This window comes from Pleurodeles waltl, chromosome 4_1 (genome assembly GCF_031143425.1).
Source record: "Pleurodeles waltl isolate 20211129_DDA chromosome 4_1, aPleWal1.hap1.20221129, whole genome shotgun sequence".
Taxonomy (NCBI): domain Eukaryota; kingdom Metazoa; phylum Chordata; class Amphibia; order Caudata; family Salamandridae; genus Pleurodeles; species Pleurodeles waltl.
Genome location: NC_090442.1, coordinates 372045558 through 372059322, shown reverse-complemented (window position 1 = coordinate 372059322; position 13765 = coordinate 372045558). Strand labels below are relative to the sequence as shown.

General features: G+C 43.1%; 1 protein-coding gene across 4 annotated transcripts in view; it reads left to right on the top strand.

The window, feature by feature from the left end:
• Positions 1–13765, top strand: part of ABCC9 (ATP binding cassette subfamily C member 9) — an 843291-nt gene that overhangs the window by 801842 nt on the left and 27684 nt on the right. For all 4 annotated transcript variants that reach the window (XM_069228541.1, XM_069228540.1, XM_069228543.1 and 1 more), the window contains one exon: positions 5610–5743. In XM_069228541.1, coding sequence (XP_069084642.1) covers positions 5610–5743 — 134 coding nt within the window. The remainder of the gene's footprint in view (positions 1–5609; positions 5744–13765) is intronic.

The following is a 13765-nucleotide window of genomic DNA, read 5'->3' as shown; positions in this document are numbered from 1 at the left end:
CTAGGAGAAACGTGCAGAGCAAAAGGCAAGCGTGCACCTGAGAGAGAGGCAGAGATGATAACGAGCTGCATGAGAGATATTTTTTTTAAAAGGCAGGTGAGAAAGAGACAGCAGAAAAAGAAATCGAGATTAAAAAAGGGTACCGGTGACCCAGACGCAGGAGGGAAAGAGAGGTGATATCAAGAGAGAAGAGATTGTGAAAGGAGAGGAGATTTATTAGAAGGCATGTATTTCACAGGGAGATTTCAGCTGAAGTCCAAAAAGATGCAGCAATCATTGTAGAAGCACTGATTCCTGCCTGTTATTCCCTAAAATGTGTAATCCCCATTATTTCCCCATCCTCGGAATTAGCAGTGCCCCTCGTAACAACGTTCTATACTGGGGAATAATGGGGATTACTTTGGACCACTCGTAATCGAGGCCTAGATTTCAATCAGACTGTGCATGTGGGAATGGGGCTCAGGACTAGGAGCAGCACTACCATAAAATACGTCAAGCACTATTTGTGAAGCCAGTAACTGAGGAGTAAAAGCAGCCAGTGTGGACAGGTGTAAATTAAAATAAAATCTTTAATGCTGTGATTTATACTTAAGTGCTCTCGGGTTAGGCTCACTAATACCGCTGCAAGCAATCATTCCCACCTACTCGGTCTGGGATAGTACAGTGAATGTAGCCATCTCTAGCATGATATGATGGCCGTGTGTTATATAATATATAATAATGTATAATCTATTTTTTGTGGGGCAAAACGATGGGTACATAATAAAATGATTAATGCACACTTTTTTTTATAGAACAGTTAGCATATTCCTTGGCAGTTTCGCTGCCATCTTTGTTTTTTGGGTGAGAAGATGTGCTTAAATATTTTCAAAGTGCACTTCAATAAAGCAATGTAATTTTGCTGGCAGCCTAAGGACATAGAGGGTTTGTTTCTAGTAGTAACTTGGTCACCCTTCAATTGATGTGGGCTCCACTGCTATGCACATTTTCATTTGGAGAATTGTGATTCCTTTCCACCACCTGCATATCAAGATTTTGGACTCAATCAGATCTCCCAGGTGCCATCCATAAAATGATGTAAAAGTCCATAAACATTTGAGGTTTTGCCAGATAGAAGACCCAACTGTCAAAAGGCTGACCCTATCTAAAAGATTTGGGGCATATTTATAATGCCCTAGCGCCACCTTGCACCACATTAACGTCATTATTTTTTTACATTAATGTGGCCCAACGAGGCCAAAATCCCTGTGCCTATTTACAGAGTGGCGCAATGCATGCATTTCGCCACTCTGTAACTCTTTGGCTACCTTATGCGTGCGCCAGGCATAAAGCATGCAAAGGGGGCGTTCCCCCATTAGAGGAGCCGGAAAAATGGCGCAAGGAAATCTATGAGATTTCCTTGCGCCATTTTTTACAGCACTTTTAACGCCTGCTTAAGAGCAGGCCTTAAAAGGGGGCTTCCATTCTTTAGAATATGCCCCTATGTACTCTGCAGGAGTACTGCCAACATTATGGCGTTACTCCTGCAGAGTAGATCAATAGCATCATGAAAAATTACGCTATTGCCCCCTGCTCTGTACCATGGTGCTCCGTGTTTTAAATACGGCGCACGCATGGTGGTGGTAGGGCGGTGCTAAGGGGTGCAGGGAAAGTGGCGCTGTGCTCGGTGCAGCGCCACTTTCCATAAATCTGTCCCTTGGTGACTTGAAGCACCTTGGGAAAACAGGACTACACTGACTTAGGAAGTGTTGGTGCCTATGGATAGTCCCACTTTGCCTTTTCAGGTATTTAGGCCCATATTTATACTTTTGGCTGCAAAACTGCGCAAACACAGTATTGCGGCAAAAAGTATAGCGCTGGCTTGTGTCATTCTAAAGTGCCAGCCAGGCGCCAAATTTATGGAATCTCGCAAGCTGGCGCTAAGAGTGGGCTAGCGGCAGGAAAAGTGATGATAGCCGGGTGGGGGTGGCGGTATGGGGGAAAGGGGTTTTGCCTTAAAAAATGACGCCAGGCTGGTTAGAGGCACCAAAACAGCCATTAACCAGCCTAGCGTCATTTCCTGATGCAAAACCATCCATACCACATTACTCCTGTCTGATAAAAGACCGGAGTCATGGCCAGCACAGGAGACCAGTGTCCCTTACCAATACTTACCCTACTTACCTGGGATGGGGTCCCCCATCCTCTGGTATCCTTCTAGTGTGGGTACGGGTATTCATGGGGCTTGGGGTGGGCACCTGTGGGCCCTTTCTATGGTGTTTGACCATGGAACTGAGTCCACAGGTCACCTGCACCTGCTCTGATCCGGGCGTTAAATAATGGCGCTAAGCAGGCTTAGCGCCATTATTTAGGCCCGCCTCCCACCCGGGCACCTTTTTTGCATGGGAGGATAAATAAGGCGCTAAGGGCTTTGAATCATTTTTTTTATGGCATCTTATTGATACAAGGTGGGTTCACACATCCAAAAAATGATGTTAACTGCAATATTGTAGATGGGTCTAGTGTCAAAGTATAAGTAAGGAGTTAAGTTTGAGCCGAATTTGCGTTAAAAATAATGATGCAAATTCAGCGCAAAGTAAGTATGAACATGCCCCTTAGCGTGGCAGGTTTGTTGACACTGGTTCCTGTCTATCATGCTGATAAAGCGAGATAAGGCAGCTTGCTGAAGGCACCATTTCCAAGTGGCAGCAAAGAGAACCATATCGCACCTGAAAGCTACACAGGACTTTTGCGGGAGCAGGGTGGGTGCTGGGGGAAAATCTCACGATGCCTAGATATCGTTCAGCTTGTTCCACAGTCCAAAATACATGCCACTAGTTGAGTTTTGAGCACAAAACAAGAACCCAACATGCAAGTCAGAGATACATATGGCGTTATTGACGTTTTTAAAATTATGCAAACCATGTGCTCTGGATCACGGATAACCCCCTCCCAGCTCGTATTTTCCATTTGGTGACACCGATTATTTAAACTCCTCTGCCAGCTAATAAATTCATCCTATAGGTCCAGTGAACTGTCAGAATATTGGAAAAATGCATGTATATTGCCATTATTTAAAAAAGCAACCCTGCACTACAACCCTATAATTCCCACCATATTTCTCTTCTTTCACTCTGTGCCTCGGTGGCTGAGAAGTCAGTAAACAAGTAACCATCTCAGTTGGTTTCTAACAGTTATTTACTTAGTTCCAGGTAACTTTGCGTCCATCGCTCTCAGCAACTAGTTTGCCCTCAAGGCAGTCCAAAATGTGTGGGACAATGATCTCGAATCGAGGGATAGCAGCCAGCAGCCCTAACACTTTCTGATCCCTGTGCTGCCTTTGACACTGTGATCCACTCGGTTCTGACAGACAAGCTGGCGGTTGTTGGGGATGTCAGAGTTGCCCAAGAGTGGTTGCACTCCTTTCTGAGAGGTAGGAACCAAGCAGTTACCACACCCTCACTCAGGTCTCCTAGAAAGAGTCTCTCTCGGAGTACCACAAGAATCTACTTTCAGTCCTACATTTTCAGTCTTTGCATGACTCCACTGTCACGTGCTATGTGAATGACATTCAAATTATTTAGAGTGGGTGGTCAAAGCTTTGATGAAAATCTTTTCATTTCTCCTCACACTCATAAGGTATCTGCTATCTGTGTCTGTTAATTAAAATGCTAAGGAAAATCCTGCTGTTCATTTCAAAAGATGAGACCCAATCACATGTAAATCAATTTTGGTCCTGCTCCAATAGGAGCAGCTTAGTCTAAACTACCAAGCCCGGTCCTCTGTGAACCAGAGCACAAGCAAACCAAGACCGGTTCTGCCCTGAAGGGGGCTCGTCAGTCAGGTGCAAAACGAATCATGGGCTCTTCGTGTTCAGGTTCGGGGAAGACCTGGCCGGGCAGCTCGGGCTTCACTGTTCCTACTGGATAATTTTCAAGGCTGATTTGCATATGTCTGGGAGTGAATGAGGAAGCAAGGCGCGTAAAAGAATGAAGGCTTAAAATGCAAGCATTGCTCCCATTAACTTTTGAATGTTAGATGTAATGCACATGAAGATTAGCTCTTCAGTCTGTATCCAGAGTTTGAGAGAATGAAATCTGTGGGATAGCTCTGACCCATGAGGACACATGAAGGCAGGAATTAAGAGACCCTGCGGAAGTGAGATGTGGTGGCAGGGGCCCTCCAAAACAAATCAACACCAACACTGTTTCCGTGTCTGGTTATTGTCTAAAGGAAAGTCCCACAGAATTGTTCTGGATTTAATCCCGTAGAATATTTTTTAACTGCCTTTCTGGGCACACTCACGCTTGTCACAGAGGAGTGGAAGGGCAATCCAAGATCTTCCAGAGGTAATGGCATAAGCACTTTCATGGCAAAAGGCCCAGTTCATGCACAAGGCAAACTGCAGCCCCTTAGACAGCCAGGAAACATTCAGAGGGGGTAGGGGGAACTAATCATGGAACCCATAAAGCTGTAAGCTTTAGAGAAAGAGCAGCAAATCACTCGATTGTTTGAAAGAAGATCAGTAATGTATTTCTTGAAAGATCGAACTTAAGGCGCTTAACAATTTTTATTCAATATTGTTCGAAAGTGATGTACTGCTCTTATCCTATGTTTTTGCTTTAAAATATTTAACATATTTTGCATTCCAATATTTCGCTGACAAGTGAGTGAAATTACAATGAGCAAAGATTTATGCCCTTATTTAGGTTTTGGCAGGCATGCCATGGGCCTACAAGTATGATGGAAGAAACCCTCTCCACCAAAGTTGTGGCAGAGGCCACTTCTGGTAAATAATAAACTGTGGTGGGTGGTGAATTTCAAATTGACTGCAGCCCACATGACCCACATCAATAAGTCCACCACGCTTCACCCATTCCGGAGACTCCTCCCCATATCTGCTGACATCTCCTGTCCCCATTTCTAGGCAGTTTGTAGGCATTTGAAATTTACTGCCTGGCCAGGTGTACATTTCCATTACCATCATGAAAACTGTTTCTGGTGTTCTCGGAATTTCCTCAGGGACATTTTATATATGGATTTCTAACAGCTCTTTATGGTTTACAAGGGGGGCTGTCACATGGGGAAGGCACCACCGAAAAGATTCGGCAACTATAATCGAGAGGTAGGCCTGCCTCCATCTTCTGCAAACCATCACTTGCACAAGTGGTACTCGTGTGATAAAGCTAGCGGCGCCTTTTCTTGCCCTTTAAACATCGTACGAAACACAGATATCTGTGGGCAGGACGGCTGACACTATTTGACAAATGTCCCTTACTACCCATCTTTAAATCAGGCCCTAAAAGTGTGAAGCGAATATGAGCCTGCGTGCTTCTTCTATTCCTCCTGTAAATGTATGTGTGATTGGAGTGTGGATGTGTGCCCCACCCTACTTGTGTTATACAAAGATCATTGGAATTGATAGATAAATAAATAACATAATGATGCATATGAAACTTTATTAATTTTCAACTGCCCTAACTGCACCTGCAAAAACCGCTGGACTGTGATACAGAATGCATTAATGTATTGTGTATGACAACATTAAAGGCAATAAAAATGACAACCGGAATCCTCTACCGTGGTGCAGAGGCTCACTAGTGACTCGCATATTCTTAACTTTCTTACAGATGCCATAGTAACTGAAGGTGGAGAAAATTTTAGTGTGGGCCAAAGACAGCTCTTCTGCTTGGCAAGAGCATTTGTTCGCAAAAGCAGCATACTCATCATGGATGAGGCTACTGCCTCTATTGACATGGCCACCGTAAGTAAACATTTAGTTTATTGCACAATTACCTGTTTTTTTGTTACAATGATAACGTAGTAGAACATCTTATCCCATGTCTGGTAAACATAAGTTTAAAAAACTTATTAAAATAAAAAAATTTACAAGGTATGCCATTATAATGACACAAACAGTGAACCAGAAACCACTACGAGGTACTTTGTTGATCACTCTAATTCTTTTACACGGTACTGTATCTGCACTTGTGAAGCTGCACAGCTTGTCATAAATATAAAAAACGAGCAGTTTTTTTTGTCTCGACAACAAATTCCTAACTAGGCAGTTGAGTATTGATAAAGTTAAATGATCAAGTACAGTTTTTCAACGTGAATCTGCAAAGCATTCGATGAATGATGTGTCGTTTCCTATTCAGGTAAAGGTAACACAAACACCATTGCGTACGAAGGCATATGCATACACGCGTACCTACAGGCATACATGCAGGCATTCATACAGTGTTTTACCTAACACGAAAAGCAGGCTTTCTGTAGTTAATCTCTGGACTCAGAAGCAGTTGATACAATATATATTTGTATGTTATAAAATGGTACCCATACGTCTTCCAACCAATCTTGTGACTCCCCTGCCTTATGTAGAGGTGTTGGTACTGCTTGGTCTTTGATGGTGGAGCCTCACCTCATCCTGCTAATGGAAATACTGTTTTTTTCCAGTTCACGACCCGCCAAAAATAAACAAGCATTTGCAATGCAACGGGTCTCGCGTTTGCTCATGTTAGAGCTGATTGCGTTGTAAACTCCTAACCCGACTTTTCATCTATCGGCAAAGGTGCTTTTATGTACGTAACCCGAAAAAGTGAAATTAACTGGGTAAAGCGCTCGACTTCTGCCAAGCGAAATCGCGCTAAGAAAATAGAGAAAAAGTAGTCCACGATCTGACAGAAAACAGCGAGCCTCGCATGTTTTCTGTACTTGGTCGCTGCGCTCGAGGAGGGCTAACCACCGTAAAAGGCATGACGTGTTCATGCCTTCCACTAATGAAAGCAAGCAGATTTTACTAGGCAAGCCCACGAACCAATCAAACACACTGACATGACGTCGACAGGGCTCCGAGACCTTTTCTAATAACTAAAGCGTCTCGCTGCGATACGCATGCGCGAGCGCATGCAACGCAGGCTCGACCCTAAAAAAGGAACAGGAAAAATGGAATAGATCCCAATCATAGGGGAGGAAACTCCCTGTGTACCAGGAATATTTATTTTTTCATTTTCACATACAAAGCTTCGCTTTTAGGCTTTGTTAATGAATACCATAAAAAATGCAGAACAGGACTTTTTTTTAAAATGTTAATCAAAAATGCTCCTGCATGTTTGGTAGGAGGAATGCTGTTTAAAATGAGAATTTAGAATATGGTTTCCTCAAACTCCAACCCCTCGGTTCGTTGTCTTTTGCCGCACACAATCCCCCGAAAATAATTTCACTAGCTACCGGATTGAGAAAAATATTTTTTCTTTATTAGTCAATAATACAAAAAATATGTTTCACAACAATCCAGTTTGAAAGTTCTTCCATCAAATCAGCTCCGTAAAAGGGGTTCGAGTGTGAAGAAATTAAGTTATTTGGACTCCTGTTACCATATCCTTCACCTGCACTGCAGCTGGAATTCCTAGTGCATTACTGACTGCGGCGTGCTAATTCGGCAGCACTGAAAAATGGGAGTGTTGACAAAATCATGCTAGAATATGGTGACTAGATCGTTCCATGCTCCTGTGGAGCAGATTCAATTTCCTTAGCATACTGTTAGAAATTGGGTCTGTAGGTGGTGGAGGTATACACACTTGTCCAAGGGGGGGCCACAGTCCTAGTCAGGGTAAGTCACTACACAACCTAAATTATTCTGTGCTCACACTCTGGTAGCTTGGCACAGAGCATGCAGGTTTAACTTAAAAGGCAATGTGCAAAGTATTTGTGCAATAACTCATACAGTAAGACAGTGAAAATACCACAAAAAGTACTCCACACTAGTTTAGGAAAATAGATAATATTTAACTGAATAAAATAAGACCAAAATGACAATAATCCAATATTCACAAGTCACAATATTACTTTTTAGAGGTTTAAATTAGTCTCAATCCTTAAGAATCAGTGTTTGAATTTCTTTAACACACAGTACCTGGGATGCATAAAAAATAACTATGCACGGGGGCTGCAGCGGAGGAGATGCATTGAAAAATAAGCCTCTGCATCAGATTTTCCTGTGTGGCACAGACAATGCGTCATTTATTTACACGCTGCAAGGTGATACGTCGATTTCCAGGCGCGCACCCTTGAGTCCTCACTGCGATGCAGAGATATTTTGATGCCCAGAGCAGGCGCTGCATAGATTTCTGCAAGCTTTGTGTCAATTTCCCGATGCACGAGGATTTTCTTTGCTTTGGTGTAAGTCTTTGAAGCCCTGAGACCTAAGAATAGGAGGCAAGCTCAACCTAAGCCCATGGAGAGCACTTTTGGGGAAGGTGAGTCTTTTGGGCAGCCAGGCAGTGTCTGATTTGGTGGGGTCATTGACCCACTATATATACACCCAAAAGTGCCTTTGAAGTGGGGGAAACTTCAAAGAGTGATTTTGAAGAGCACAAGGTCCCCTTTCAACCCAGCTCTGTCTGCCAGCAGCCCTGTGGGGGGTTATCAGTCCTTTGTGTGACGGCAGGCCCTGGCCTGGGAAGTACAAAAGAGAGCCCCTCCACAATTCCTGCCCAGGAAAACCCATCTATATGCTGATGAATGCATATGCACCTGATTGTCCTGTGTTTATGGCTGTCTGGGTGGAATGCACAAGGGAAGCTGTAACCAGCATAAACCAGATGTGGATTGGAGACAGGCTGTAAGGCACTGATAGCAGTGAGTGCAGAGAAATGCTAACTTTCTAAAAGTGGCATATCTGAAATAGTAGTGGAAAATCCAACTTCCTCAGTAAGTAGGATTTCTTACTACCATTCCAACCATACACCCAAAAGTGCCTTTGAAGTGGGGGGAAACTTCAAAGAGTGATTTTGAAGAGCACAAGGTCCCCTTTCAACCCAGCTCTGTCTGCCAGCAGCCCTGTGGGGGGTTATCAGTCCTTTGTGTGACGGCAGGCCCTGGCATGGGAAGTACAAAAGAGAGCCCCTCCACAATTCCTGCCCAGGAAAACCCATCTATATGCTGATGAATGCATATGCACCTGATTGTCCTGTGTTTATGGCTGTCTGGGTGGAATGCACAAGGGAAGCTGTAACCAGCATAGACCAGATGTGGATTGGAGACAGGCTGTAAGGCACTGATAGCAGTGAGTGCAGAGAAATGCTAACTTTCTAAAAGTGGCATATCTGAAATAGTAGTGGAAAATCCAACTTCCTCAGTAAGTAGGATTTCTTACTACCATTCCAACCATACACCCAAAAGTGCCTTTGAAGTGGGGGGAAACTTCAAAGAGTGATTTTGAAGAGCACAAGGTCCCCTTTCAACCCAGCTCTGTCTGCCAGCAGCCCTGTGGGGGGTTATCAGTCCTTTGTGTGACGGCAAGCCCTGGCCTGGGAAGTACAAAAGAGAGCCCCTCCACAATTCCTGCCCAGGAAAACCCATCTATATGCTGATGAATGCATATGCACCTGATTGTCCTGTGTTTATGGCTGTCTGGGTGGAATGCACAAGGGAAGCTGTAACCAGCATAGACCAGATGTGGATTGGAGACAGGCTGTAAGGCACTGATAGCAGTGAGTGCAGAGAAATGATAACTTTCTAAAAGTGGCATATCTGAAATAGTAGTGGAAAATCCAACTTCCTCAGTAAGTAGGATTTCTTACTACCATTCCAACCATACCAAATATGACAAGTCTACTCCATTCAGATAAAAATTTACAACTTAAAAGTATATAAGGGAATTTCGAATGCTGGCCTATGAAAGGAACAGGCTTCACAGCAGTGAAAAACGACTCTGGGAGTTTTTCCACTACAAGGACAGGTAAAACTTATAAAAACATGTCCTGCCTTTTACATTCATAGCACCCTGCCCTATGGGTTACCTAAGGTCTGCCTTAGGGGTGACATATGTAAGAGAAGGGCAATTTTAGGCTTGGCAAGTAGTTTTGAATGCCAAGTTGAAGTGGCAGTAAAACTGCACACACAGGCCTTGCAATGGCAGGCCTGAGGGGCAACTTATGTGGGTGGCACAATTAGTGCTACAGGCCCACTAGCAGCAGTTAAGTTACAGGCATGAGCCTTTATTAGGTACTTATAGATAAAATTAATCAGCCAATTGGGTATGAGCTAATGTTACCATGTTTTAGGGAGAGAGCACATGTACTTTAGCAATGGTTAGCGGTGGTAAAGTGCCCAGAGTCCTAAAGCCAACAAATGCAAGACCAGAAAAAGAGGAGGAATGAAGAACGGTTGGGGTAACCCCTCAGAGAGGGCCATTTTCTAACACATACCTTCTCCCATATTCAGAATGAGACCTTGTGTTTTCAAATGGATTTGTGATCAGTCTCTTCCTGGAATTCTTGAATGTAGATGAAGGCTGATTAGTGACTGCTTCCTAGTGTTTATAAAACAGGATTTGCTGAACAGTTAACTTGTGCATCATTTAAGTATACAATCAAAATCATTAAGGAGTTCTAACTTTATTCTACATCCAAATTTGTAAAAATATGCAGTACAAGCATACATTCTTTCCTAAAGAACTATCTCCTTTGGGCAGTTGAGGGGAGTTAGAGGGAATGGTGTTCATCTAAGTCAATGTAGTCTCCGACTCCTCCTTTCCATATTGAGGCCAAGGTGCTCCCTTAAATGTTGAAGCCTTCGAGGACAATGATGTGTAAATGTAAGTACAGAAAGTTTAACCATCTATAGAAATGTTTGTGCCCTCTCTCAACAGCCCATCTGCTGTATTAGGGATCAAAATGGAGACTATCTCTGAAGTATATATTCAGCATCCCTTCAGCGTGGTTTGCTGCAACAGGAGCTTTTTAATGACTTTTCTTAGCACTAGGGGAAGTATTGTTTCATTCATCGCATAGTGAATACAATTTGCTATTACAGAAAGGGCCCTAAGACACCTTCTCTGAGAGCTTTGCAGCAGATTTGCACAGTGCAGTTTATTGATGTAAGCTCAAGTACAGGCTGTACTCAAGTGGGTGGACCTTTAATTCTGGGCTGAGGTTTAATATCAACAAATCATTAATACATCGATGATAGTGAAGCATGTTAGACTGCACTAGGATGAGAGACAATAGTAGATTTGCAAACAATGAAGGTTTATTAGCAGATTGGTAAAGTTATAAACTCAAATCATTCAAATTAGTCATACATATAAAATCATCATATAAATGCTTTGGTAAGTATAATTAACGGTGATTCAAACATAGCAAAATACAAAGATAGACTGTTTAACGTTGTCATAAGCAAATCAAGCAGATTCAATTTCTTATGAAGGTAAGATACCCTAATGTACTAAGCTAAGCAGTCAAAGAATGGAGGAGGTTAAGAAGAAGGTGTCAGCAAGTAATGCCTTCAAAGGCAGAATCGAATCAAGGTTTAATCAAGTAAACAATAATAGATTTGCTCAGGAGTCCAACTATTTTGGCAGGAACAAATAAGGCATCTAGTCTCAAGAGAGTGGAAAAGGCCATCTGAATCTACCTAGCTCAGCAATGCACAATTAAAACACTCAACAAGATGCAACACTGCCCTTGATTTCCATGGGGAGAAGGCCAATCAGGATTGAGTCTTCCCTGAGAAGACAGTTTCACTCTACTTCCAAGCATCACATAATGGAAGTTTTCTGCTGCACAACCTTCAAGAGATATTTCGTAGTAGGATAGTACATCATGGTCAGCATGTTCTCATTACAGGTGTAAAAAAACGGTATTAATTCTCTTTGCATACAGATAAATAATTCTGACAGGAATAAAAAAAAAGTTTGTTGGAGGCCGGTTATTAATAGAGGTAAGTACACACGTACCACTAGCAGTAATTCTCCCAGACACTGTTAAGTCCAGAAAAGCGTCTCAAAACATTACCCCTGGTAGCTTGGAAACAAGGAGATAAGAATGTGAAGCATTTAAATACAACAATACAGTAAATAAGTTAGACACAACACATAATGAAAATCCCACACCAATTTATAAAAACAGTAAATATTTGTATCTTTAAAATTACACCAACAAAACAAAAATCCAAAATAGGGAGCTGGAGGTATGAATTTGTAAAGATTAAATAAAAAAATATGCTTCCTACTGCTTAGAAATCAAAGGCACCAAATGGGGACATCTGGTTGCCCTTGATCGGGACCAAGTCAAAGTTTGAGGTCAACTATGAAGGATCCCTGCTCAGATACACTGTGCAGGAGGCCTTGGTCAAAATGTTTACCTTCACACTTGGAAACTTTTCTGGAGCTTTTCCCTCTCGATGTTGTGCGGTCGTCCTCAGAAAGCCGCTATCGATGCAACATTGTCAAACTGCTGTTCCGTGTGGCCCCGGTCAAACCCTTGAAGTCTGGAGCTCCAGAGTTTTCACTGGGATTAACCTCATCTCCTGCCAAAGTTGCTAGTGAGGGTAGTCAGCTTGATTCATGACAGCGAGTCGATCCACTTATGGAGGTTTTTCCAAAAGTTGCTCCAAACTTCTCCAAACCTCTGGAGGTCCTTCCAGAAGTTCACCTTTGGGTCTCAAAGTGTCCAAATCACAAATCCAAGGGTGTAGGAGCCCTGAGATGGCCTGTGGACATTTGGGACTTCAATTCCCACAATGTAGCTGGCTAAATCCTTGTAAGTCCACTGGACACACTTCAGGCTAGGGACTTTTGTGGGAGCTGGTGCAGTGAAGCTCTTTTAACCCATTGCTTTCAGGGAGTCCACTCCTGAGTCCTTCGAAAAGCAAGGCAATGTTCTTTAGGCTGTTGTTCCAGTATGCAACATGTGCAATACTTCAGTATGCAGTTCTCTGGGTTGCAGGCCAGGGTTACAGCAGCACAATCCTTCTTCTTCTTGTGGTTTCAGGCAGCCAATCTGAGTTCCAGTGCAGATCAGCTACTTTTATTCAATCATCTTGGGGGACTGTCAGTGGGCATCCTTGTCTAATGAGCTGCAGGGTGCCACCCAGAAGCATGGCAACTTCCTCCAAAGTGTGGCATCTTCTTGTACCATAAAGCACTGCACTTCAACATTCCAAGACCTGGCTAAGCCAACCCACTGGTGTAGCTCATTTCCATTAACCTCCCCCTCTGGACATCTGCAAATTCCTTTCCTAAGCGCACTATCTATCTGTGGGGTACAGGGTGAGAGGGCAGGCCTGGCTGCACTCCTTTCTGACTGGCTTCATTTTGAAACCTCAGCTTGATTTGCCCGACCCCCTTCCTGGCCTAGCCTCTGCATCTGCCATCCTCCCCCATCAGATAACCTCCGCTTAGTGCAGGCCACATATCACCTCATCCAGGCAACCTGGCTAACCTGTTGGGGCTGATCAATCAGGAGAGACCACTAGCAGGCTGGAATTTGCCTTGCATAAAAAAACATATAACTTCTCTGTATTAGTTATGATAACTTCAACAATGGCAAGTTGCTGGATTTATCATTACAATCCATTTGAGCCATTTCATGCTAATTTTAGCTCCTTCCTAGCATTACTTATGCTTATGAAAAATATTTCCATTTTAGCCTGTGGAACTAAATTTCTACAATGGGGGGAAGTTAAAGGGGCTGTTTTTCCTACAACAGGACATGTAAAACATCAGTTATAATGTCCCTGCCTACAGTTACATGGCACCCCACCCCTCTGGCACCTAGGGGAGACCTTGGGAGTGACTTATAAAAAGGTAAAAATAAGGTAGATTATAGCTTTGGAAGTACCTATAATTCCAAAGTCAAACTTGCATACATTTTACTTTTTTAAAGAGTCTGCAAGGCAGGGCTGCCTTTAAAAATGACAACAGGCAACACAGCAGTGCAAACCCCAGTGCAGGAACTCGACTAGGCTTCTAAACTTCCCTGCCTTATAATAAACTGGGACT